This window comes from Aethalodelphis obliquidens, unplaced genomic scaffold (genome assembly GCF_003676395.1).
Source record: "Aethalodelphis obliquidens isolate GAN/ISIS:26980383/991018 unplaced genomic scaffold, ASM367639v1 scaffold63, whole genome shotgun sequence".
Lineage (NCBI taxonomy): Eukaryota > Metazoa > Chordata > Mammalia > Artiodactyla > Delphinidae > Aethalodelphis > Aethalodelphis obliquidens.
Genome location: NW_020838007.1, coordinates 2,355,686 through 2,378,226, shown reverse-complemented (window position 1 = coordinate 2,378,226; position 22,541 = coordinate 2,355,686). Strand labels below are relative to the sequence as shown.

Sequence of the window (22,541 nt, the reverse complement as noted above, 5' to 3'; positions counted from 1 at the left end):
TCCGGGCTGCACCTCCCGGCGCCCCGCCCCCGGGGCTGCGCCAAGCGCCCGGCTGCGCCTCGTGACCCCTGCAGCCTTCGCAGCTCGTCTGGTTCAGACACCGGCCCTGGGCCCTGCCCTCGAGGACATGTCACTTGCCCGCCCAGCGTCCCGCGCTGCACTGGGCCCTGCTGGAGGCTCTGCGGGGATGCTCACTGGTGGGGCCCTGCTTGCCCCCTCCATGCCTCTGAACTGGCCATCTTCCTCATTGCACCCCTAACCCCTGACATCCCTGCCAAACTCAGGACAGACCCTGGACCGGCCACTGCAGCCTTTAACCCACCTCGAGGCTGTTCTGCAGGGCCGGCCCCAGGATGAAGGGCTGCCGGCTCGATCTGCACCGGGTTACAAGTGAGCAAGAGGCTGGGAAGGGGCACTGACCCGGGCCCTTGCAAGAGGACAGAGTCGTTCACTGGGCTCCCTGCGCATATTTGCCTCTGGGCTATGTCTGGGGTCTGAGTGCAGAGAAAGTGGGGAGTCAGAGGCCCAGGGCTTGCTCCAAAGTGGGCCCTCAGCAAATAGTTATATTAAGGTTAATAACAATGTGCTAAGTGCTCTAAACCCAGAGTTGCAGGACACAGCTCTCACTTATCCCATTTTACAGATGCAAACATCGAGGCTCAGAGCAGTATGTATGTCACTTGCTTGAAGTCAAAAGAAGATGGCAAGTAGCAGTGGCTGGATTAGCTCCACAGCCCTGTGTTGAGGTTTTAGGTGCCCTGATCCTTCCTTGGAGCACTGACGCCCTGTGAAAACTGGGGCTCAGAGAGGGCAAGGGACTGGCTGGTAGTAAACAGAGACAAGAGTAAAACCCAAACCTGCATGACACCCCCAAAGGCCCATTCCACCCCACTCTCTTGCCATCTCATCTATGTTCCTCCCGGAACTCAACAAAAGCCCTTTACAGGTACGGAAGCCAAGGACTCCCGACGTCCAAGGACTCCTGGCCAGCAGGCAGCAGACCCAGTGAGACACTCAGTCCTCCCTCCTGCCATCTGGCAAGAGAGTCATGCTGGGTGGGTGCCAGTGACCCCCTCCTGGCAGCTGGATCATGCAGTCCAGCCAAGAGATAGTAGTGTTGAATAAGCAGGACCTGGGGGGCTTGGAGGCGAGTGACCATGCCCTGGGGGATGGGGCAGCAACTGCAGTGGTCTGCCCCAAATCACTGGGCTAATGCCTTAGAGGGGTGGGACACAGGCTGGTCAAGCCCTCCTGAGCAGTGCCTTCCCATTACCTGCAAAGGGGGATGCAGCCATGCTTGGGTTCCGTGGAGCTTTAAATCCCACCTTGCCATCGCCCAATGAGATGCATCTGGGTGGGGGTGGTCTCAGGACTACAAGGGGTTCACTGCTACCCCACCTCTAAATACATACATCCAGGGGCTTCCCTGGTGGTCCAGTGGTTAAGACTTCACCTTCCAATGCAGGGGGTGCAGGTTCGATCCTTGGTCAGGGAGCTAACAAATTCAATAAAGACTTTAAAAATGGTCCACGTTAAAAAAAATCTAAAAAAATATATATAAATACATACATAGATACATCCTTAGATGGGGAGCTCATTACCTTGTGTGGTCACCCTTTTGATCTCATGCATCTGCAACTGTTGGGAAGTTCCTCCTAATATCTGGCTGAAACCTTTTTCTCCCTGCAGCTTTCCTCACATGCCCCAGGTATGTCCCTACAGAGTTGGCCAGAAGCCAGGTAGAGAGGGCAAAATGGAGGAGACCAGGCTACTGGGCCCTGTGGCAGTGGTCTAGGGGTAGAGACCATCTCTTCTGCACTCTGTTTCTGACCCCCATCTGCAGCCTGGGTCATGGTGGGTCCTCGTGGAACTGGCACTGCCTGCCCTGACCCTCCGTGCAGCTGGTGAGCCAGCTTGACAGCAGACAGGTCTCTGGAAGCCTGTCAGGAGAGGTGGGGGTAGGGATGAGGGGGGATGGAGGGAGTCCTCACTTGGGCTGATCTTGGTACACAATTCTCCCCTTTGCCCTCTCAGCAGAGATCTGTCCAGCCCCTCTTGCCACCATCAGCAAGTGTGTGGGAAAGGGGTGGTGCTGGGCCACAAGGTCATTATGAGAGGAGGGGCTGCAGGAGGACCAGGGCCCAATGCCCTTGGAGAGATCCACAGAGAACTTTGGGCTAATTAAATCCACTCCTAAATACAGGAAAGGGTCTGCCATGTTCTGGAGAGGGACCCTTCATTCTGCCCACCCAGAGCTTCAAGCAATATCCCTGTGCCAGGGTGCCAAATGGCTGTCACTTCTAGTGCTGGTGACACCTCCAGTGCCAATTCCAGTCAGTTGGCTGTGGCTGCCTGGCTCTGAGTGGCTGCTGGGGGTTGATTTGTCATGTATGCCAGGGTACAGGGGAACCCAATGTGGTACCAGTGGTGAATTCTAGCCCCAAATCATTTCCATTTCTTCGTTCTGACCAAGGAACTTCTGGGTGAACACAGTGGACCCCTGATGTGGGTTTATAAGACATGAATGTCTCTCCCCCCCCCCGTCCCCCCAATTAGCACTGTGGTGGGCCATGTGGCTCTGTGCAGCCTTGGGGAATACGGTGAGCTGAGGATCTGGTCATCTCCAGGTGCAACCAGAGCAAGAACGGCTTAGAACCACGCACGAGCCAGGGTCACTGCTCAGGGACCCCCTGAAACAAGCCCCACTGGGCAGCATCCACACTGGAGCCCCCTGCACCCCAAAGTTACCTGGAGCTGGCCTAGGGCTGTGGTCCCATTTGTGGTCATGTGTGGGCCCTGTGTCACTGCAGGGACCAGGCGGCTGCTCTCCACCTGGCAGGGAAATGTAACCTGTGCTAAACCCAACTCGGGTGGCTGAGCCCCACAGGGATCCTGCATGACCCCAGGTAGGGTGGAGGAAATGGACACCAGAAAGCGGGGAAAATGCACACACAAACTTCTCCTCCCCAGGCCCAGACCTGTGGCCTTTCGGTGAGCCGCGTGAGGGAGGCCAGTCCCTGGGGCTCTGTAGGATGGGCTGAGCCCACGGTGTCTGTCGAGTTATCCCTGACCGAGGAGGAAAACCGCTGTTCACCGAGGGGTCCCTTTCTACCCTTGAAAAACTGCCAGCCCCACCCACTCCGGCCTCCACAGTGGGAACCCTGGGGTTAATGAGAGTGGGAGAGCGCCCAGGCCCCGGAGTCAGATGGACTGGGTTGGAGCCCCGGTGACCTAAAGCTAGTGAGAACCTCTCTGAGCCTCAGTTTCCCGTCTGTAAAATGGGAGGGCAGCAGAACGCTCCCTCGCGGATAGTGGGGAATACACACAACTGACGCTGAAGGGAGGGCGTGGCGCCCAGCGCCGGGCCAACAGCAGGCGCTGGAGCAGGATACCCGGGAACTGGGGGTGGTGATAGAGGCGACCCGGCCCGAGTCCGGCGATGGGGCGTCGGGCCTGCTCCCTTCCCCGCTCGGGGCGGACGGTCCGAGGACGTCCTCCAAGGCGACCGGGAGGGGGCGACCCGCCGGAAGGGGCGGCCCGCGCCCGGGCCTCAGCCGCAGAGGTCCCGGCAGGTGCCCGGGCCTCCGCTACTCCACGAGGGGCCGTGGTCGGCAGAGACGGACAGCCGGAGCGCCCAGTGGCAAGCCGGTGTCTCCCCGCGCCCGTCCAATCGGTGCCGGCTGCCGGGCCTCCCGACCAATGGAAACACTGGCGGCGGCGGGGCGGGGCGAGGGTCGCCGCGCCGGCAGGCCCTCTTTGCGCACGGGCCGCGAGAGGGGCGGAGGGCTGCCACGGGCTGCACTGGCCTCGGGGAGTGAGTCCTGCACCGGTGCGAGCGGAGGCCCCGGGACAGTCACTTGCGCCCGACCGGGGACGCCGCGCGCCGAGGGACCCGGGGACGCCCGTCTGGGGCGGGGGCCGCGCTGCGGCGCCGCCCACGCCGCGCTCCAGGTAGGCTCGGGCCGGGGACCGGGGTCGGGGCCGGGATCGGGGCTGCGGGATGGGCAGGGGCCCGAATCGAGGTCCGGGCAGGGGTCAAGGTCGGGGGTCCAGACAGGCTCTGCTTCACCCGCACCGAGCCCGCGCCGCGGTGCGCAAGACCCCGGACCGACGGGGGCGGGTCCCTTTGTGCGCAGCTTCGGGTCCTGCCTGACCGGCCGTGCGCTTCGGTCCGCGCGCCCCTCAGACCGCGGCCCAACATGAGCCGTGTCCTCCCCCTGCTCGACCGGGCGCCTGGAGCTGGCGCCGCTCAGCCACGGAAACTTTCCATCGGCCGGAGGGGCCCGGGGCAGGGGAACTTTCCTGGGGCGGCGCGCCGCCGGGAAGCACCGGCACGGCCGGGCCGAGGGATGTCCCGGCGCCGCGCTGCTCCCGCCGCCCAGAGGACGAGGGAGGGAACGCTGCCTGGGGTTCCTGCCCGGAGCCCCAACCTGGGTCCCCCTCCTCGCCACCCCTGCGCCCTGTCCCCTGGCTGAGGCGTGTCCCCTCCACTCGTAGTGGGACTCGGCCCAGGTTTGCCGTGGTGTTACCCTGGGCGGGCAGCCGGAGATCCCCAACCTTCCTATTTTAATCTTAAATAATTAAATATTGGGTTATTACAGTATGTCACCGTTTCTAACGTCTGTATAACGTGTCCCGGTGGAAACGGAACTTGGGGACTCCAGCGGCCTTTCCCTTTAGACCCAGGCGTGTTTAGGAACAAGGAAAAGAACAGAACTGCCCCAAGGGTTTCATTCTTTAGAATCGATTCATTTTATAACCCCTCACTCACACCCCTTTCCCGAGTCACCGAGCAGGGCACACGGCGAGTCAGGGTTTATGAACCCAGGGGGTTGGATGGTGACCGGCTTAGCACCTGTGGGGCAACCTCCCCGGTGAGGACACACACAGGGCTGCACTGGGAACCTCCACTCCCAGGTCCAGGCTGCCAGAGGTCTGCCCACCCCAAGCAGGTCCCACCTGTCCTGGGCTCAGTGTATCTGGATCTGGGACAGTGCTGGACCCACAGCAGTTCCCGAGCTGGACCTGGGGTCTGGCCACAGCGTGTGGGGCTGTGAATTGGGCACTCGTGCTTCCCCCCAGCCTTGCCTTGTCCCATCCACAGTACTCTGTCTGTTCCCTGCCGCCCCATACCCCCAACTCTGAGGTCCACAGGCATCTAGCACAGGGCTGGGCACAGAGCACTTGCTGTGCTCAGGACTCTGGTCCTGGCCTGGGGAGGAGGTCACATAAGCACAACCCGCACAGCCGTCACCCCATTCTCCTCATGGGCACAAGTGCCTGTTGACCAGGTGCCTCCTGTGTGAGCTGGGCCAGCCCTCAGTCCTGCCAGGTTAGAGATGCCCCCCAATCTGGGCTGTGTGCCTCCCCCAGGGTGGCCCCTCAGGGCTCCCTTTGCATCTCCCAGTTTCCATGGGGGCTGCACCTCCATCCCTCTTTGTGCTGCACAAGGATTCAGGTGGGTTCACTCCCCTTCATCCCAGGAGACAGGCCTGGGACCACAAGCAGTGGGATCCTGCACTTCCAAGAGGAGCCAAGAACTGTAGCGCAGAGGGGGGTGGGGACACCAGGCCCAACAGAGCCTCGGCCAGCCCCTAGCATGTGCCCTGCGTCAGCAGAGGGAGGGAGGGGGCAGAGCTGGGGTGCTGTGGGATGCCAGGGAGGCAGCGAGGGGTTCTGGGACCTTCCCCAGCAGTGGCTTGGGTTGGGGAAGACATCTGTTCCCTTGCTGCCAGCTTCCATCAAGACCAGGATGAGGTCTCAGCCACTCTGCAGGAGCCCCAGAATCAGAGAGTAACCAAGAGAGACTCAGGGTCAGGAATTCCTTCCTGGGGCTTCCCGAATGGGAGAGCTGCACAGCTCAGCCTATTTCACAGGTCGGAAAGAAGAGCCCAGAGCTGGTGGACATCTATATCACCTACAGGGCCCCCAGCCAGGCTGTGTGTGTGTGAGGCACAGCGCTTACCACTGCCCCAGTGGACCCTGAGGGGCCAGCGGCCTCTAGCAAAGCAGCAACAAGCTGAGTGCAGCCACCAGAGGGCACCCAGGACTGCCATGGCCAGCAAGACTGGCTCCACCCAGCTTCCCCCAGAGGTGGGACCCTTCCCAAGGCACCCGCCAAGGCATCCGCTGGGAGGCTGGAGTTCTGCTTTCTCCAGGCCCCCTGTTCAGGGTGGGGAGCTGGAGAGGGGCAAGTACCCTGTGCCCTCACCGCCTCAGTACAGCAGAGGGAGGCCGAGGGCTGGGTGACGGGGTTGTTGAGCACAGGCTCCAGCAGGGACCGTGGAGGTGGGGTCCTCCTTTGGGCGTGTGCCCTAGGCGCCTCCCTGGCCCCCATAGGCCATCTTGCCACTGCCCAGTGGTCCGGGCAAGGTCTCTGCGTCTGCCACTCAGCGCAGGGCTGTGCCTCTCTCTGCCTCAGTGTCCTCTGTAAAACAAGGGTGCAGCCAAAGTGGTGCCTTTTCAAGATGTGCACAGAGTGACCAGCGGCCTGGAAGGGCACGTCAGGATTTGCTGTGGTGGAGCAGGACTCAAGGCTCGAGTGCAGAGCGAGCTCTCAGTCAGGCCGGCCTGACCCTCACCCGGGCTCCTCACCACCCACTGCGGCCCTGAGCTGCCTGCCCAGCATCCCCCCAGCCTGGGCCCTGTCCCTCCGCCGGACTTGGTTTGTGCACGTGGGGGCTGCCTCATGCTGTCAGACATCTGTGGTCTGTGCTGTTCTGGCTCTTGGCCAGCCCTTGCAGAGGCCTCCTGCCCCAGTCGGGGACACAGCAGGCCTTTTCAAGGCTGGGGGTGGGTCCCTTGGCCCCGAGGCTCTTGGTGCAGGGTCCTTGGCCAGGACCAGCTCTGAGGGATGCTAGAAAGGGCTCCCTAAGACAGGTACCCCCACCCTCTCGGCACAAATCCCATCAATGCTTCTACCTTCGTATCTCAGACCTGTCCGTCTGTCTATCCATGGCCCCAGGGCTCTTATGAGGTTCTGTTCCCCCCACCCCCCATCTGTATAGTGCTGCTGAGATGAGGCACCCTGGGGACACAGACTCCACCTCAGGTCCCACCACCACCCTGCATCCCCAGACCCTCCCTGCCCCCCTGCTCCCACCCTCCTGCAGGAAGCTCCCTCGGGCCCCCTCCCCACCTGCAGCCCTGCAGATGCCCTCCCGCCCCCCACACTGGCATTGACTCCCGGCCCTCCTCTGCATTTGTGGAGTTATTGGCCTGCTGGAGTCCCACGAGGCGGGAACCACGTTCTTCCTGTGGCTGGATTGGGGGGAGTATGTCCTAGGGGCAGGAAGACCTGAGTTCAAATCCTGGCCCAGCACTGCCTTGCCTGGACCTGGTTTCCCCATCTGTAAAATGGTGTCCTGGGCTGACCCCAGGCCCCTAGTGAGAGTCACCGAGATGATGGGGCACAGCCAGCACTGGGGAGAGGCTGGCGGTTATCAGGACTGATAAGAAAAGCACGTGGTTCTCCATGGAACAAGGTCTATGTGAACGTTTAAGCCAAAAGCAGACGTGCCCCAGAAGCATCACATTCTAAGCAAAAGCTGATCCCTGAGCCTCAGACCTCAGGGTGGGAGCAGCAGGTCCTGCTGTGGGTGGGGAGGGTGCAGCGGGTGGGTAGACTCCGAACCACGCCTCCCCTCCCAGGTGCTCACTCACACATGTGTACATGCATGCACACACACGCCTGGCTTGAGCTCCCCGTTCTTCCTTGCCTCTGGTCCTGGCATCTTGATCTCCCCCCATGATCCCGCCCTGACTTGAAGCCCCTCCCCGTGATGAAGGGGCTACTGTGAGGCAGAGAGACCCACCTGCAGGCCCGCAAATGAGCCATGTCCACAAAGGAAGGTTGGACAGAAGCTTGGAACAACCTGGTAAACACTGCAGAGCCAAGGGGAGAGAGCTTCTGCCACTGTGATCTGCCGGAGGTGGCCTCCAGCCTGTCTGTGGTGCCCTGTTTTTCATTTTTACAACACAAACACTTTGGCAACATCCCCAGACCTAGACACAAGGAGAGGGAACGTGTCCCCAGACCACTGGCCGAGACAGGAAGCTGCATGGTCCTTGGTCCAGGACTGGGAGGCTGGCTGCTGGCCTAGGAGGGACATGGATGGGGGCTGGCCTCGGGGAGCTTCAGGAGAGGCAGGCAGCCTGTGCCCCAGGGCAAGTGAGGGGGGCAGACCCCTGGGGGCCATGACCCCCTAAACAGGCCAGTGGGATCCTGGTGTGGGAGTTTATCACAGCAGAGCACACCCAACCTCTGGAGAAGGGAGACATTATCATCGGCTCAAAATGGTCAGGGTTTTGAAAGATAGTTAACAGCATAAGAAACGCCCAGGAGGGACCATGGCAGCCGATGCAAACTGTAGACGTGACAGTCCCAGTGGGGTGGGGGTGAGAACACGCACGGTCATGTGGGAGCGAGTCTGTGTTGGAGCACCACCAGACGCCCTTGGGTCAGGGATGACAGTGTCCAGCTGGGGCTCTGGCCCCATGCAGAAGGGACTTAACCCCGCCGGTTGGCTTCACCAGGTGCCCTCTGGTTCCCTGCAGGATGTGGAGCCAGCCGGATGGGTGTCTGAACATGCTGACCTCCTCCAGGGACGTCCCCTCCTCACATGGGTGGTGGGCCGGTGGGTGTGGTCCATGGAGGGATGGACTGTGGCCTGAGTGGTGTGTGCTTCCGGCCAGCCTCAACCCGGGTGGGCACAGGGCCCTGGGCTGGACAAGGCTGGACGTGGGGCCTCCTGCCACCCCTACTTGAATTCACCGATGGCCTGGGTATGGACCACAAATACCGGCTTGAGGGACGTCTGGCTTGATGGACAAGCGTGCACTGGGGACAGCCCACCAGGACATTAGCTGGACTGGTCCACACCCTCCTTGACTTGGATGCCTGGCACGGCAGTGTCTGGTGTCGCACAGGCCGTCAGATTCGCTCCCGGCTCGGGGTAGTCCCTGCTGCACCAGGGAGGTTTGAGCTGCCAGGCAGGACAGGCAATGGGCCCACATGCTGCGGCTCCTAGAGGAGGGCACTGAGGCCGGGAGGAGGCTTTGTCTGAAAGGGCCAGATGGCCTCTGGCACACACAGCCACCCTGGGCCACCGTTGGAGTGGGGAGGGGCCGTGACTGCTGTGATCATGGCGAGGGCGCTGGTGCTGGCCCAGCTGCGTGGGCTTCTCTGCTCATCACAGCTCCAGGGGCACGAGGCATGGTGCCCAGGAAGTATAGGAGGGACGGAGGCTGAGTGGTCCCTGTGGCCCCCAGGACCCTGTGTGGTGGGAAGTGAGCCCTGCTGGTACCACTCTGTCAGTTTGCTGTGTTGCCTGATTTGCAGAGTGTGGTGGCCACTTGTGCTGCCCCAGTGCGGGAGCCCAGGCCCCAGCCCGGCCCTCTGCCCCTGCCCCGCCCAGCCCCGTCTCCGTGGGAGGCTCAGCCCACCCAGCCTGTGGATTCTCAGTGTCCCTGGGTGTCCAGCGCGGATGGCCTGGCCCAGCCAGCACCTTACTTGGGTGGTGGTGAGAAGGCAGTGGCTACAGACTCAGGAGCCTCCAGACGCCTGAGTGTCCTGTGCTGAGGGCTGTAAGACAGGAGAGGGCAGGGGACCTGCTCCTTCCTCTTGTGTTCCACAGGACCTCAGGTGTGGCAACCTGCCAGCCAGGCAGGTGGGAGGACCAAGGTCTGGCCAAGCATCTCAGTGGCCAGACTGCTGGGCCACATGGGGCCTTGTGGATTGGGATGAAGAGGCTCAGCCTGTGTCCAGGGCTTGCTGGGCCAGAGCACCAGGCCTTGGGACGTGGTGTTGCTGGTGGCACAGGTGGCATGGCATCTGGGGCTTAGGGTGGTAGGTGCTTGCCCCCACCCCCCTAAGCTTCTGATGGACCACCGTGCCTCAGATTGGCAGGCCAACCAGACACCAAATGGCAGGTAATGAGGTCTGTGGGAGGCTGCCCACCACCTCGCCTGCTGTGCCTGCCCTTGCTGCTCTTTTCCTGTCCCTGTTTCTCCCTCCTCCCTCGTGCTCCTTGTTTTCTCCCTGTTTCTCTCTGTCCCTCTCTCTCTGTCTCTTCCTGTTACCCCATCTCCTGCGCTTCTCGAGTCTGGTAACGGACTCTTCGTGTCTGCCGCAGGCACTTAGGCACAGCCTCGCGGGCACTGGTTCCACCAGCCTCACCCGGGCTGAGGGAGGCTGGACCTCTGTGGCCGCGGCCCCTGTGGGGCCTCTTGGGGTCGCAGTTGCGCACAGAGTGGGTCCTGCCTTCATCCGTCTTTCTTCAGCCTTTTAATTTTTGCTTATGATGGCTTTCGTGTTCAAAAATTGTTCAGAGTTTTCACGTTTTGGTGGAATCTGTGGAATTCTTCCTCCTTCAATCCTTCTGTTGTTCCATGCATTGTCTAGCACGTGGCCAGATAAACACACATCTGTCTTCTCCTGTCGGTGTTTCCAGGTCAGCGTCTACACTTGAGATTTCATCCGTCTAGAATTTACTGTGACATAAATGTGAGGCAAGGGCTGAACTGTGTTGATATGGTTGTATCTGAACAGTTTCTTGACTGATGTTTTCTATCACCAGGAACTATAAATGTGACATACCGCATCCTCAGGTTCGAGGTGCCTGTGGCCCTGTTAGAAGATCAGGTCGGGGCCTCCCCTTGACCAGTCTCTGTTCTGAAAAGTCACGGGTGGCCTCGCGCTTGCCCTGCAGATGCAAGTTGGTCCACACAGTCGGGGCCTCCTCCCCGGGACCCCTGGTGTGCTGGCCTGTGCGCGTGTGCATCCCGCTCTGGTTTCCCCAGGTCTCCAGCCCCCCTGAGCCTCCTTGGTTACTGAGAACAGGTCCCTGCTGTGGGAAGGCCCCTCAGAAGCCCCCACAGTGATCTGGGCCCCTTTGCAGCATCTGGCCTGTGAATGTGTGACTCCCTGTGGCTGGGAGGGCATGGGCTGTCCCATGCCCTAGTGGCTTTGTCATGCTGTGGGGGGTGAACGGGCCTCTTCCTCTAGGGTCACGGGCTTGGCACCCCCGGGGCCTCCAGTGGCAGCACCACTGGGCCAGGCACACGCATGCCTGTTTGTGTCTCAGTTCGGGTTGGGTCGGCCGGTCCACCTGCCTCGCAAGCATCTTGCCTGCGTTGCCAGAGAGCGAGGTGCTGGCCCTCGCCTGTGGGTGGCTCTCAGCCAGGCATCCAGGGGTCTCTGTGATTGGACTCGTGGGTCATTCCCCGGGTGGGGGGGCTCAACATGAGAGTCAGGAGTGAAGACCACGGCCCCAGGGACACCCCCAGCCCCTTCCCACTCTGGAGCACATGCTTCTCAGGAATAACATTCTACGAGGCGGAACTTGGGTTCAGACCTGGCTCTGCTCGCCCTCTGGGGCTCGCACAGGTGGCACTTCGCGCTGGCCGCTGTGTTATTGTGCGAGAGCCATGCCAGCTTCTGGCTGTGCCATTCCTTGCTCAGGGTGCCTCCCGGCTGGTGGTGTGACTGCGCTGCGGGGCCCAGGCCACCAGGAGGGACAGTGCCACGCCAGCCGTGCTGGGTGGTCTGTGCAAGCCTGAGGTGGCCACTGGCCTAGTGGCTCTTGGAGCAACCCCTGCCCCTCAGATCACCCCTGGGGCCTCTCCCTGCCACGCCAGCCACAGTCAGCTTCTGGCTGTTCCCTGGCTTGCTGTGCTTTGTTCTGCTGCCTGGACTGGACTGTCAGGCCGCTGAGGGGCCTTTCTTCCCCAGGCCCTGGGCGTCCGTCTCCGTCCCTGCGTGACCTTCCACCGGGGCACCCAGAGTCGTCAGTTCCACCCTGAGTTAGGTCTTGTTCTGTGGGGACACCCCCCTGCAGCTCTGATTTGGGTAGGCTGAGGCCCAGTTTCTTTCGCCCACAGGGAAGGCTGCCCATTGTCAGGTGGGGAGAAGGAGACACCCCGCCCCCCTGGCACATCTTGCCAGGTTGTCGTTTGCAATTGATGAGTTTGGTATTTCAAATATGCCTTTAGTTAAACTTTTTCTTTTCAAAATATTTTCACTCTCCGTGAAATCCTAATTAGGCCATTCATTCGTCTGAATGTACTTGCTGCTCTCTGCATTTTGCAAGATAACGAGGCTTCGAGCGGGCTGCCAGCCAGTCCTCCGGGGCCTTTGCTCTGTGCCCTGCAGGGAGAGGCTGGTGCCCTGTGACACCTGCACCCATGAGCCCTGGGCCGCAGTGCCTGCGGGACACCGAGTGTGCAGATGGGAACACTGAGGCCTGGGGTGGCAAATCGTCTCTGACAGCCCGGGAACTTTGCACGATGTTTCCTTAAGGAAGTACAGAGCTGGGTTTACTCTTTCAAGATCCCAAGTTAAGGAAGAAAGGGAAGCACCCTGTTAACAAAGCTGTCAGCTGGTCCTCGCTGTAGAAGAGCTTCTGCAAACAAGAGACGATAGCTGGGCAGCAGGGTCCTGCAGCTGACATCTGTGCATGGATAACGTCCAGCCCCTCTGGGATGTGGGCAGCTTGGTGGCAGCGTGGACCCTCCTCAGTGCCGCCTTGGGTGTGTCCGGTGCGGGCCAGGCCAGGCGGCCTCCTTCCTGCCCTGTGGAGGGACAGCAGCCTGTAGGCTGGGGCACAGAGCCCAGGGAGAGCGAGTCGTAAAGGCTAGGGTTGACATGACTGCAGTCTGCTCAGCTTCTTTCTGGGCAGAAAGCTCAGACCCCAACCCGACCCTGACAGCCCTGCTGGAGGCCTCTGTTGGGGGTGGCTCCTGGCCATTTGTGGGGTCCCTCGGGGACCTCCTGTGCCAGGGGAATTTGTTCCCAGGATCCATTTTCCACCATTCCTGTCTTCCCTCTTGACACCTTTGTGTCCTTTTCTGCCCGTTTGGCAGGTCTGCCTTGGGTTTGCATCCTGCAGCCTGGGGACAGCGTCCCGGCTGCTGTTTAGCTTCCGCCATGTTTTTCTTCAAATCCCCACAGGATCCTCATCACCCATGATCGGTCCTTCTCCTTATAGTTTGTTCCCAGCTCATCAGTTCAAGGCCATCTTTAACCTTTTGAGGGCACATCTGCTGTTCCCTGATGTTTGTGGTGGTAAACGGCAGCTCTCCTGGGTCCCCGGGGGGCAGCAGGGTCTGCCCTGGGCCCTGGGGGCTGGGGCAGGTCTGTGCAGCCTCGGCGTTTCTGTCCAGGGTCCTGGCCCGGCCGTGGTCCCCACTCCTGTCACAGAGACACTTTGGTGTGGACTGAGGCTGGGCACCTTCAGGCTGTGGAGCCAGGGCAGGCCCGGCCTCACAGGTCTTGGCGGGGGCAGCCTTGCCAGGTGTTCAGGACAGGAATGCAGTCTGCCCAGAACGCTGACCCCCAGGAGCCTGAGTCCTACCTCCCCCAGCACAAGGACCTGTCAGGAGTGTCAGGTCACCTACCATCCATTTTCTGGGGCAGGTGAGGCCCCACAGGGCAGCCTGGGTGCCTCTGGGGGTGTGTGTGCATGACTTTGTGGGTGGCTGCATGCGTGAGCCTGCGGGTGGATTTAAGGAGGTCCCCAAATTGTCAGCATACCAGTTGCAGTGTTCTGCGTCCTGGCGGGGGGCAGGGCACACAGACAAGTCCGATTCCCAGCAGGCTGTCATGGTATGTGGTGTGGGGGGGTGGGGAGCCAGGCAGGGACACTGTGGGGCCCAGAGTCTGCACTGGGTAGGGGTGGGGTGAAGCCCCCTGCCCAGTTCCACTGGGTCATCATTTGCATATAAAAGGCAGGACTTTGCTGTCTGATGGAGGCTGGTGGTGTCTGGACCTGTGTGCCATGGGCACTCCCGGGCTTCAGGAGCACTGAGTTGGCTCCCAGGCAGGTGAGGGGTTCTGGAGCAGAGAGACTGGCATCCAGCTCAGCTTCTGGGAGAGAATGGGAGTTCCCAGGGGCCCTGGGAGGAGCCAGTGCTGGAGGCCACACAGGACCCTGGGCAAGGGCAGACCAGAGGGGACCTGGCTCTTTGATGCTGTGGCTCAGGAGCAACGATGGAACCTCCCTCCACAGGGCATGCTCTGGTCTCTTCCCTGCACTCCCCTTTGATCCATCCAGGGCCAGGTGGCCACAGCTGCCCTGCCTCTACCCTTGGCAGCTGGAGGGTCTTCCTGACACCTGTCACCCCCTGGGCTGTGGGTACTGTGCCTGCAGGGCCTGGAGTCTCCCTGCTGGACCCCGGTGTTGCTCCCGATGAGGGAACAAGGGACCAGTTTCTCACTCTCACACTTCCCAGGGAACCTCCTTCTGGAAGCTGAGCCCCAGGCCCCATCTTCCTGGATGGCGAAGGCCCAGGCTGGGCTCTGTGGGGAGGTGGACCTGGTATTGCTGACGATAGTCTGTGCAGGCCCGTCCCAGTGCCCAGAAGTGTCAGCAGCTTGCAGGAATGCTGGCGGGGAGGCAGGCGGGCGGGGTGTGGGGGCGTGAGACGGGGCCTCCGTGGGGTGCAGGGGTATCTCATCTGCTGACCACGAGGGGCACTGCCATGTCAGGGTTGGCCCCTTGGCAGCCCCCCACCCCCGGGCCCTGCGTGGATCTGCCCACAAAGAGGCAGATCTCTCCTGGGGCCTGCTGTGCCTCGTGCTGCCACCCGGGGGCTATGACCCCCAGCCTGGGGGCTTAGTTAGCAAAGCCGCAGTGGGTCACATTGAGGTCACTTGGGGAGGGCTGCCCGGCAGGGCGCCCAGCATGTGAGGGCACTGCAACGTGCCTGGTCAGCAGTGGCCAGGGTGGCATGGGCCCGCAGACTGGGACGGGGAGGGGCTCCATGGCTGCGGTGAGCCTCCCTGACTGCGGGGCCGGGGCACAGATAGGGCAACACTCTGCAGTGGGGGCAGGGAGCTCTGCGTTCGGTCCCTGTCACTGTGCCCTGGACCCACATTGCCCTCAGGGTCCCATCTCCCAACCCCTGGAGTGAGCCCAGCCACAGCGAGGTTCCTTCTTGCCCAAACCTGTCCTGAGGTCCTGGCTGCAGCAAGGCTACCCCAGGCCACCCAGCTGGCTGGCTGTTTTCCCCCAGGGCAGGCAGGCGAAGATGGGGGGCCCTGCAGCAGGGCAAGGCAGGCCCGGATACATGGGCAGCCCCTCAGCAGGCCTGATGCCAGGCCGCGCCATCTGACCCGCTTGCCTCCTGAGGGCTCCCTGTGCCTGCTTCCCACCCAGTCCTGAGTCTGGTTTCCCGTCTGGCAGGGAGTTTCCCCACTGCCAGTGCCTCTTCCACTTATCCAGGGAGAGCATGTTTCTTGTCAAATGGCGGAAAGGCCGTGGGAAGTCCTCAGACCCCCACAGAGAGCCTCTCCTGGGGCCCTGGGGCTCATCCCAGAGACCCTTCCGTGGGCAGCTGGGCAGGTGGTGCTGGGGTGGGTGTCTCAGCCCCTAACCACCAGGCTCTCCTGCTTCATCTTGGCTCTGCAACCTTGGTGGGGGCTGGGCTGACGAGCCACGTCTTGCCCCCCAGAGACTTACTGGCCACAGGCTCCCAGGGGCTGAACCCCCACTGCCCCTCAAAGGGGCTTTGTGCCACCACAAAGAGGCTCTGTCCCTCAGAGAAGCTTGGGTGTTACCATGGTGACAGAGGGGGCCTGGGAAGAAGGGGTCCAGCGTCTTGAGGGAGAAAGGGTGTTCCAGGCAGACGGCACTGGTGCACACAGGCCACCGGCCCTCAGCCTGACCGGACAGCTGCTCCACCTGTGCCTTCGGTGGGGGGGTGGTCCTCGGGGTCTCATGGACCCCTTGGCCCCTGGGTAGGAGCTGGGCTCCCAGGCCCCAGTGCCAGTTGGATCCGTCGGGTTTGGTCCCAGCCTGGCTGTGAGCCTCAGGCTCCGCCTCAGGAACGCCTTGGCTCCTGTGCCCACCCCAGAGCACGGTGGGGTGGGGCTCTGAGCCCGGGCCCTCAGAACTGCCCCCTCGCTGCTCTGCTCTCCCTGAGATGGAATGGGGGGTTGGGGGAGCCACCTCCCAAAGGGACCCTAGGGGGAGGTATGGAGGCAACAGGCCAGCCCACCCCACACAGTGGGGCACCTTGGGGTTCCCCAGCCTTATGCCCGGGCTCCCCTATTGTGGCCAGGCTGGAGTGGGTAGGCTGCTGGTGTAGGCAGAGGGACCACCAGCCCCAGCCCTCCCTGCCCTGCCCTTGGGGTGCCCCTGGCCTGGCTGCTGCTGTAGAGACTGTGGAGGAGGTGGGTCCTCGCTGCCCAGACCCCACACTTGGAGCCTGTCAGGCATTGCCCTCTGGCTGCAGCTGCAGCTGGAATCTGGGTCAGGTGCAGGAGGGGCAGCCTAGGGCTGGGGGACTGCTGTCCATTGCCATCCCACAGGTCCACCCAGAGAGGCAGGGAACCCGGAGACTTGGAGCAAGTGTCTGTGACCTGCCCTGGCAGGAATCTCAGCCTGAGACCCTTTGGGGGCCTCTGGTGGGGGCTCCCTGTGGCTCAACCCCCCCACTGAGGAGGGGCAGCAGCTGGATGCTCACCTACACCTGGCCCACCCTCCTGCCAGGGCGAGGCCTCCTCTGCCATGTCCAGCCTGTAGTTACCTGGCCGTTTCCCAGCCCTGGCCCTGGGCCCGGCCCCAGGCCCTTAGCTCCCAAGACTTCGGGCTCCGTGGGCTCCCAGAAGTGTCCCTGCCTTGACCTGGCTCCGAGCCTCCTGCATCAGCCTCCCCATAGCCCCTGGTCCTCCTGGACCACCAGTCCAGCGGCTCCTGCCCTGGGGCTGACCAGTGCTGCCAGGGACCTGGCTCTCCCTTAGCCCAGGGCGCTCCATCAGTGCAGGGCAAGAGCCCCATGGGAAGAACCGCCCAGACCGTTCCCCCTGCACAGAGTAGTTGTACTCTGTGTGGTCAGTGGGTGCTGCTGGGTGTCCACAGGGACGGTTTGGGGGCAGGAGGAGGTCACTGAGGGGCCATCTCTGTCCACCTCCCACCTCCATGGTATCGGGTCCAGGTGGCGATAGGGTCACCTCCTCTGCTAGGGAAACCCAGTTTCCAGGCTGAATTCTGTTACAGTTCTCCCAGCTCCCTGAAAACCTAGCTGCTTCCCTCAGGTGGCGGGCGGCAACGCCCAAGCCCCTGGGGAGAGTTCCCTGGCCTCACGCTCACTTGCCTGGCCTGCTGGGGTGGGGGAGGGGCACCTGCTTTCCCATTTCTTACTTGCCTCTCTGCGAAGGCAGTAGCTCTTAGAACATGGGTACGTGCAGAACTTCGGACCTGCTGCAACCTGTGGGCCAGGAGCCCTCCACCCAGAGCACCGCTGCAGCCAACACGCCCTCTTTCCAGTGCGTGTGTATATGTGTGTGTGTGCGCGCGCGCGCGCGTGACCATTTCCACACTCATCCTTCGCACCTCATCTCTGGGCCACATGCCTTTTTGATGACCTTTTCCCACCTCAAGTTGGGGTTCGGTTTTTCCTACTGACTTATATAATCACCGTATAGATGAAGGATATCACTTTTCTACTGGATGTTGTGAAGACGATCCCAGTACATTGACAGTATTTTCGTTTTCTTTGTCGTTTTCTCCTACTTCCCACATCATGGAAAATTGCAAACACAACAGTGGAGAGTAGTGTGACGTGTCCCCACGTGCCCACGCATCTTCCGCAGCAGTGGAGCCGTGTCTACATGTACAGTCCCACTTGTTGTCTGTCTGAAACGCTCGCTACACTTGAAAAGCAAGCCACAACCACAGCACGTGGCACTCTTTCTGGATGTTTAGAAATGTTTCATTCTCACAAAGGCAAGCTGGTCCTTTTTCCTTGGCAGTTCCTTCCACTGCTTTAAGGTCAAGAACGGACTCTTCCCATCCAAGCCCCCCCCCCCACCCTGCGACCCCCGCATTACACCAACTACGGGTGACCCTGTGGTCCTGGCCGTGGCACAGTGCCCGTCCTCGTGGGCTTGGCCAGAAGCTGTCCCCGTGGCTGTGGGCACCATCCAACCACAGCAGGGGCGGTAGGGTAAAGATGGGCACTTGCAAGGCCTGAACAGTGCTGGGAGCATGGGGGGGACACCGTGCATTCCCAGGTGGGTGGCCTTCAGCACCCCTGCTGCCTACTTTCCTCCCCATCAAGTGGGTGGGGCCAGGAGTGTGAAAGGAGGCTCCACCCGTAGCCAGTCCCCTCCCTCCCCTTGTGAAGGTTGGGGCAGTGGGCAGTGTACCAACAAATGGCCGGCGAGGGGTCAGCACTGGAGCCCAGGCCTCCTGCCAGCCTGACCCGTAGGAAATTCCTCTAATTCCTCAACCCAGATTGGACTCTGTCCCCATAACTTCTGGAGCAGGGTTTGGCTGGACTCCTTCTGAGGAGGAGCGGCTGATTTAGCAGGAAGACGCTGAGTGTGGGCATGGTTTCGGGGGAGGGTGGGCATCTCCTCAGTTCCTCCGTGTGCCTGCACCCTCATGGGGGAGCGGGCGCTGGTCACAGTGGTGCCCCAGCGGGTTTGGGGGCCCCTTCCCAGGAGTGTTTCTCAGCCTCACCCTTGCTTACCCATTCATCCACCCAACTACCCGTCCACTCATTCCTCCTGCCCGCCTCCCATTCTCCCCCCACCCTGCTGCCTCCGTACCCACACACCCTCCCGTGCAGCCCCCTCCTGGCAGCCTCCATACGTCCCCTCACTGTTCATCTGTATCCCTTTCCACCCGGTCTCCTGCCCTTCTATCCCTCCATCCACCCAACATCCACCCACCTGGGGCCACTCCTGGGGTGCCTAGGCCTGGACACGTGCCCCAGGACAGGCTGCCTGTGTCTGCATGGCACATGTGTCCCTGTCCTCTTCCTAAATCCACCCCATGGGTGACGGGCAAGCGTGGTGAGGAGCGGCCTCCACCGAGGACTCAGGAAGCTGGTGGCTTGGTCTGGGCAGGGGCGGGAGGGGCCTGCCCAGCAGGCAGTGTGGGGCCCTCGCAGGGGAACAGAGGCTGGGAAGGCATTGGCCAGAGAGGAGAGTGAGGGTCATTGAGGTCCCGCACATGGCACTTCCCTGGCGGCCCCCAGGCCTCCCGGGACAGCAGAGGAAGCAAGTCTGGAGCCGACCTCTACCCAGGATCAGCTGGGTAAAGCATCTTTGAAGTCTCATGGTCCATCTTAAAAATTCATGCATATTTTGCCTTCCATGTTAGCACGTGGGTCTGCAGCCAGCCCACCACCGCCATGCTGACCACCACCTCTCCCAGCAGGAATTCAGTTCGTTGCTGTTTCATTTGTGTGACAGGTGCTGGGGAAGTGGAGCCCAGCCCTGGACCCACGCTGGTCTCTTCCCTCGATGGGCCTTGATTTCCCCAGCTGTTGCGGGTGCTGAGGGAGTCTCTGTGCTGTCCTTTCACCTTGAAGTGCAGCCGCACCCCTGGCCCAGCTGGCACTGGTATGGCCAAGCCCTGCGCTGACCCTTCCTTTCCAGGGCTCTGTCCTTGCAGCCGGTTCCCCGGGGGCCCATGAGCAGCAGAGCTGACCCTTCAGGGGTACTGCCAGCCATGCCCAGGCCCCATGTTGGTATGGCCTTGGCGGGCTGGCCTGGGTCAGGCTTTGTGCTGCACATGGAGCCCCCGCGTGGCCTGCGCCCTACCCGCTGCCGTGCCAAGAGCCTGGGTCTGAGCACACATACTTCTGCTGCTCTTTGCCCACAAAAAGCAAACATGCTGGTCAGCCAGGGAGCAACTGGTAAGGAAAAGCGCTGGCTCTGGCTCGTCTTTGCAGCTGCCAAGCTCCCACTGCCCCCACCCGCTCCCCGGGGGCCCACAGGGGCAGCGCTGGGCTGGGGCCCGGGCAGGCCTGACTCTCTCCAGACGCTGGGCCTCAGGCACCCAGGCCCCTGCCCTCAGCCTCCTTTGGGGTCAGGCGTCAGGCACATGGGCCACTTCTGGACACGGAATCTCAGCCAGGCTGTATGCATGGGGTAGACACCGCCCTTGCTCCCAGCGTGGCTGGGAGTGGAGGTGGGACCACTGGTCTGCAGGCCCGCGTCATCCCCGCACCTGCCTAGGTGGCCAGGCACCCAGTGGCTGCGGAGCAACTTCTCACTCCCTGCCAACTAGTGTGCCAGCTCTGCCGTGCGAGTTGTGTGGCTACAGACAGGTCCCCCACCCTCTCTGGGCCCCAGCGCCCACCTCAGTGAGATGGGCCTGTGCTGGTGCCATGAGGGTGGGGTGAACTGGCATGTGCTTTGGACAGCAGAGGGCCTGGGAGGTCTGAGAGCTGGTCACACCAGCTCTTTCTTTCCTTCCCTTCCCTCCCCTTCCCTTCCCTCCCCAGCAGGCTCTGGGACACCCATGGTCCGAGGTTCTGCTGGGCCTGGCAGGAAGCAGGGAGCCCGGGTCAGAGCCCCACACACCACAGGGAGGGAGCCGGCTGCTTCCGGCCAGCCTTGGATTAATGGCTTTTAATTTAGAATTTAATCAATGTGGCTTCTCTCCAGAGAGCTGGATGCTGTGGTCTGGGAGTGAGTCATGTGATCTGTGAGTGGGGTGGGCAGGGGGCCCACGACGGCCTCTCCAGTCCCCCGCCCTGGCCCCACCCTGACTTGCTCTGCTTTGCCTGCAGTCAGCCAGCATCCTGGTCATGGAGGACTGCAACGTGCACTCGGCTGCCAGCATCCTGGCCTCAGTGAAGGAGCAGGAGGCCCGCTTCGAGCGGCTGACACGGGCATTGGAGCAGGAACGGCGCCATGTTGCCCTGCAGCTGGAGCGTGCCCAGCAGCCTGGCATGGGCAGCAGTGGTGTGGGCAGTGGGCAGCCCTTGTCGATGGCCTGGCAACAGCTTGTCCTGCAGGTAACAGCCCAGGGACTCAGGAAGGGTGAAAATGGCCAAGTGGGGAAAAAATCAAGGGGCCTAGGTGGACCACAAGCCAGCATGCAGTGGCTTATTGCACGACCTGGGGCCTCTGGGGAGGGAAAGAAAGTGGGATTCCAACCCCCTTGGGTATGCAGGGCATCATGTGACAAATGGGCAGAACACAGCCCAACCCTCAGAACAGCACTTTCCACTTGTGTGAGCCCTCAGGGCCCAGACAGCTGGGCAGGGTCTGTTCTGGGCGGCTCAGCAGTCAGCCTGGTGACACTGAGGGTTTTGCTTCCATGGAGTCTCTCTGCCTTCGTTGCCTGCATCAGTCAGTGGGTCAGCCCTGGGGGAGGCTTGAGCAGGGCTGAGGCTCTGCCTGCAGCCCAGCAGGTGACTGGCCATTGCCCCTGCTCAGCCCCAGGAGGTGTAGAGCCCAGTCTGCTCTTGGCCAGGCCCTGAGAACTCTGAAGTTGGGATGTACAGTGAGGTCAGGAGGCCTCGTGGGGTCCTCCCGACACGAGCTGTGCCCCAGTACCGAACCTTCAGATGGGGCAATAGCGCCTGGCTCCTGGGGTGCTGGTGGGGGAGGAGGGAGTTTGCTGATTGTTGCAGTTCCTGTGATTGACTGAGATGCAGGGCAGGGCACGGGCAGAGCTCCAGGGAGCCGGACGGGCTGCTGGCTGTGGGGCCCCGGCACATATGTGCTGGCGGCTTGGGGCGGCCTGGACCTCTGTGGCTGGAGAGAAAAGGAGGGGGTTACGGGTCTTGGTGGAGACTGGCCCAGTGCGCTAGCTTCATCTAGCCTGGGCGTTTGGGGCTCAGAAGCAGTGGTCTGTGTCAAGCTGGGGGACCTGGCCAGTAACTGCCCCCAAGCCTTGATGTCCTCATCTACCAGTGGGTGATCCATACGCATGGCCCAGCATGGTCCACAGTCAGAGCTGAAGGCGCATCTTCAGTGGGCCCATACACACTGGGTAGCTGTCTTTCCAAGCCAGCTGGTGCTGACGTGGCCGCACAGCCAGTTCATGGGAGGCTGGAACTGAGGCCAGGTGGGGCTACGTATGAGGGCCACCCCTGTGGCCCCCTGGACCCCAGGCACTCCAAAGGGTGAGGCCTGTACCCCCAAATTTGGGGAGCAGAACAGCCCGCTGAGCCACACAGGGACAGTGGCAGCCCATGACCCCAAGGCCACTCTTTAGGCTCCAGGCCCTCTTTCCAGCCCTCCCAGGCCGGAAAGGGCTCTGGCTTCCAGCCCAGAGGGTGCTGCTGAGGGTCAACGCCCCTGTGGGAAGACATTCCCATAGCCTGGAGCTGCCCTGGCCTCCTGAGGGCTGCAGCCTGAAGATCAGGCCACCACCTTCCTCGCCCACTACCCCTCCCCACCCAAGGCCCTCCAAGACCTGCCCTTGGTTTTCTCTCTTGGGAGGAGATGGTTTCTCAGGCTGAGATCAGAGAGAGTGTGTTCCCAGGGCTGTGGCTGGACTAGCGGGGCTGATGGGGAGGCAGCCACATCCAGCGGGCCAGGCCTGGCAGCCTCCATGCCAAACCTGCTTCCCAGACCCATCTCAGCAGGAGGTGCCTAGTGACCCACCTGTGAGCCACGGCTGCCTGGACCTGGTCCTCGGTGTCAGAGCCTGGATCTGTGCAGCTTGGAGGCTGGTGGCAAGGCAGGTAGCTGGGGCTGGGGAGTCGAGAGTCTCGGGGTGCTGCTCCACAGTGCTGGCTGCCTGCCCTTCATCCTCTAGCAGAAAGGGTCGCCTCCTCCAGACACCTGGAGC

The 22,541-nt window shown here is 61.8% G+C and overlaps 2 protein-coding genes across 5 annotated transcripts in view; one reads left to right on the top strand and one right to left on the bottom strand.

Annotated features, from left to right (window-relative positions):
• The window catches only part of TANGO2 (transport and golgi organization 2 homolog), a 29,141-nt gene extending 25,730 nt beyond the window's left edge, over nucleotides 1-3,411 (bottom strand). The window contains exon 1 of the mRNA XM_027088491.1: nucleotides 3,393-3,411. The gene's annotated coding sequence lies outside the window, so the exon portion shown is untranslated. The remainder of the gene's footprint in view (nucleotides 1-3,392) is intronic.
• Nucleotides 3,412-3,525: 114 nt separating this feature from the next.
• ARVCF (ARVCF delta catenin family member) overlaps nucleotides 3,526-22,541 on the top strand; it is a 36,257-nt gene continuing 17,241 nt past the window's right edge. For all 4 annotated transcript variants that reach the window (XM_027088458.1, XM_027088456.1, XM_027088457.1 and 1 more), the window contains exons 1-2: nucleotides 3,526-3,951; nucleotides 20,527-20,754. In XM_027088458.1, the coding sequence (XP_026944259.1) occupies nucleotides 3,700-3,951; nucleotides 20,527-20,754 (480 nt within the window). In that variant the 5' untranslated portion in view covers nucleotides 3,526-3,699. The remainder of the gene's footprint in view (nucleotides 3,952-20,526; nucleotides 20,755-22,541) is intronic.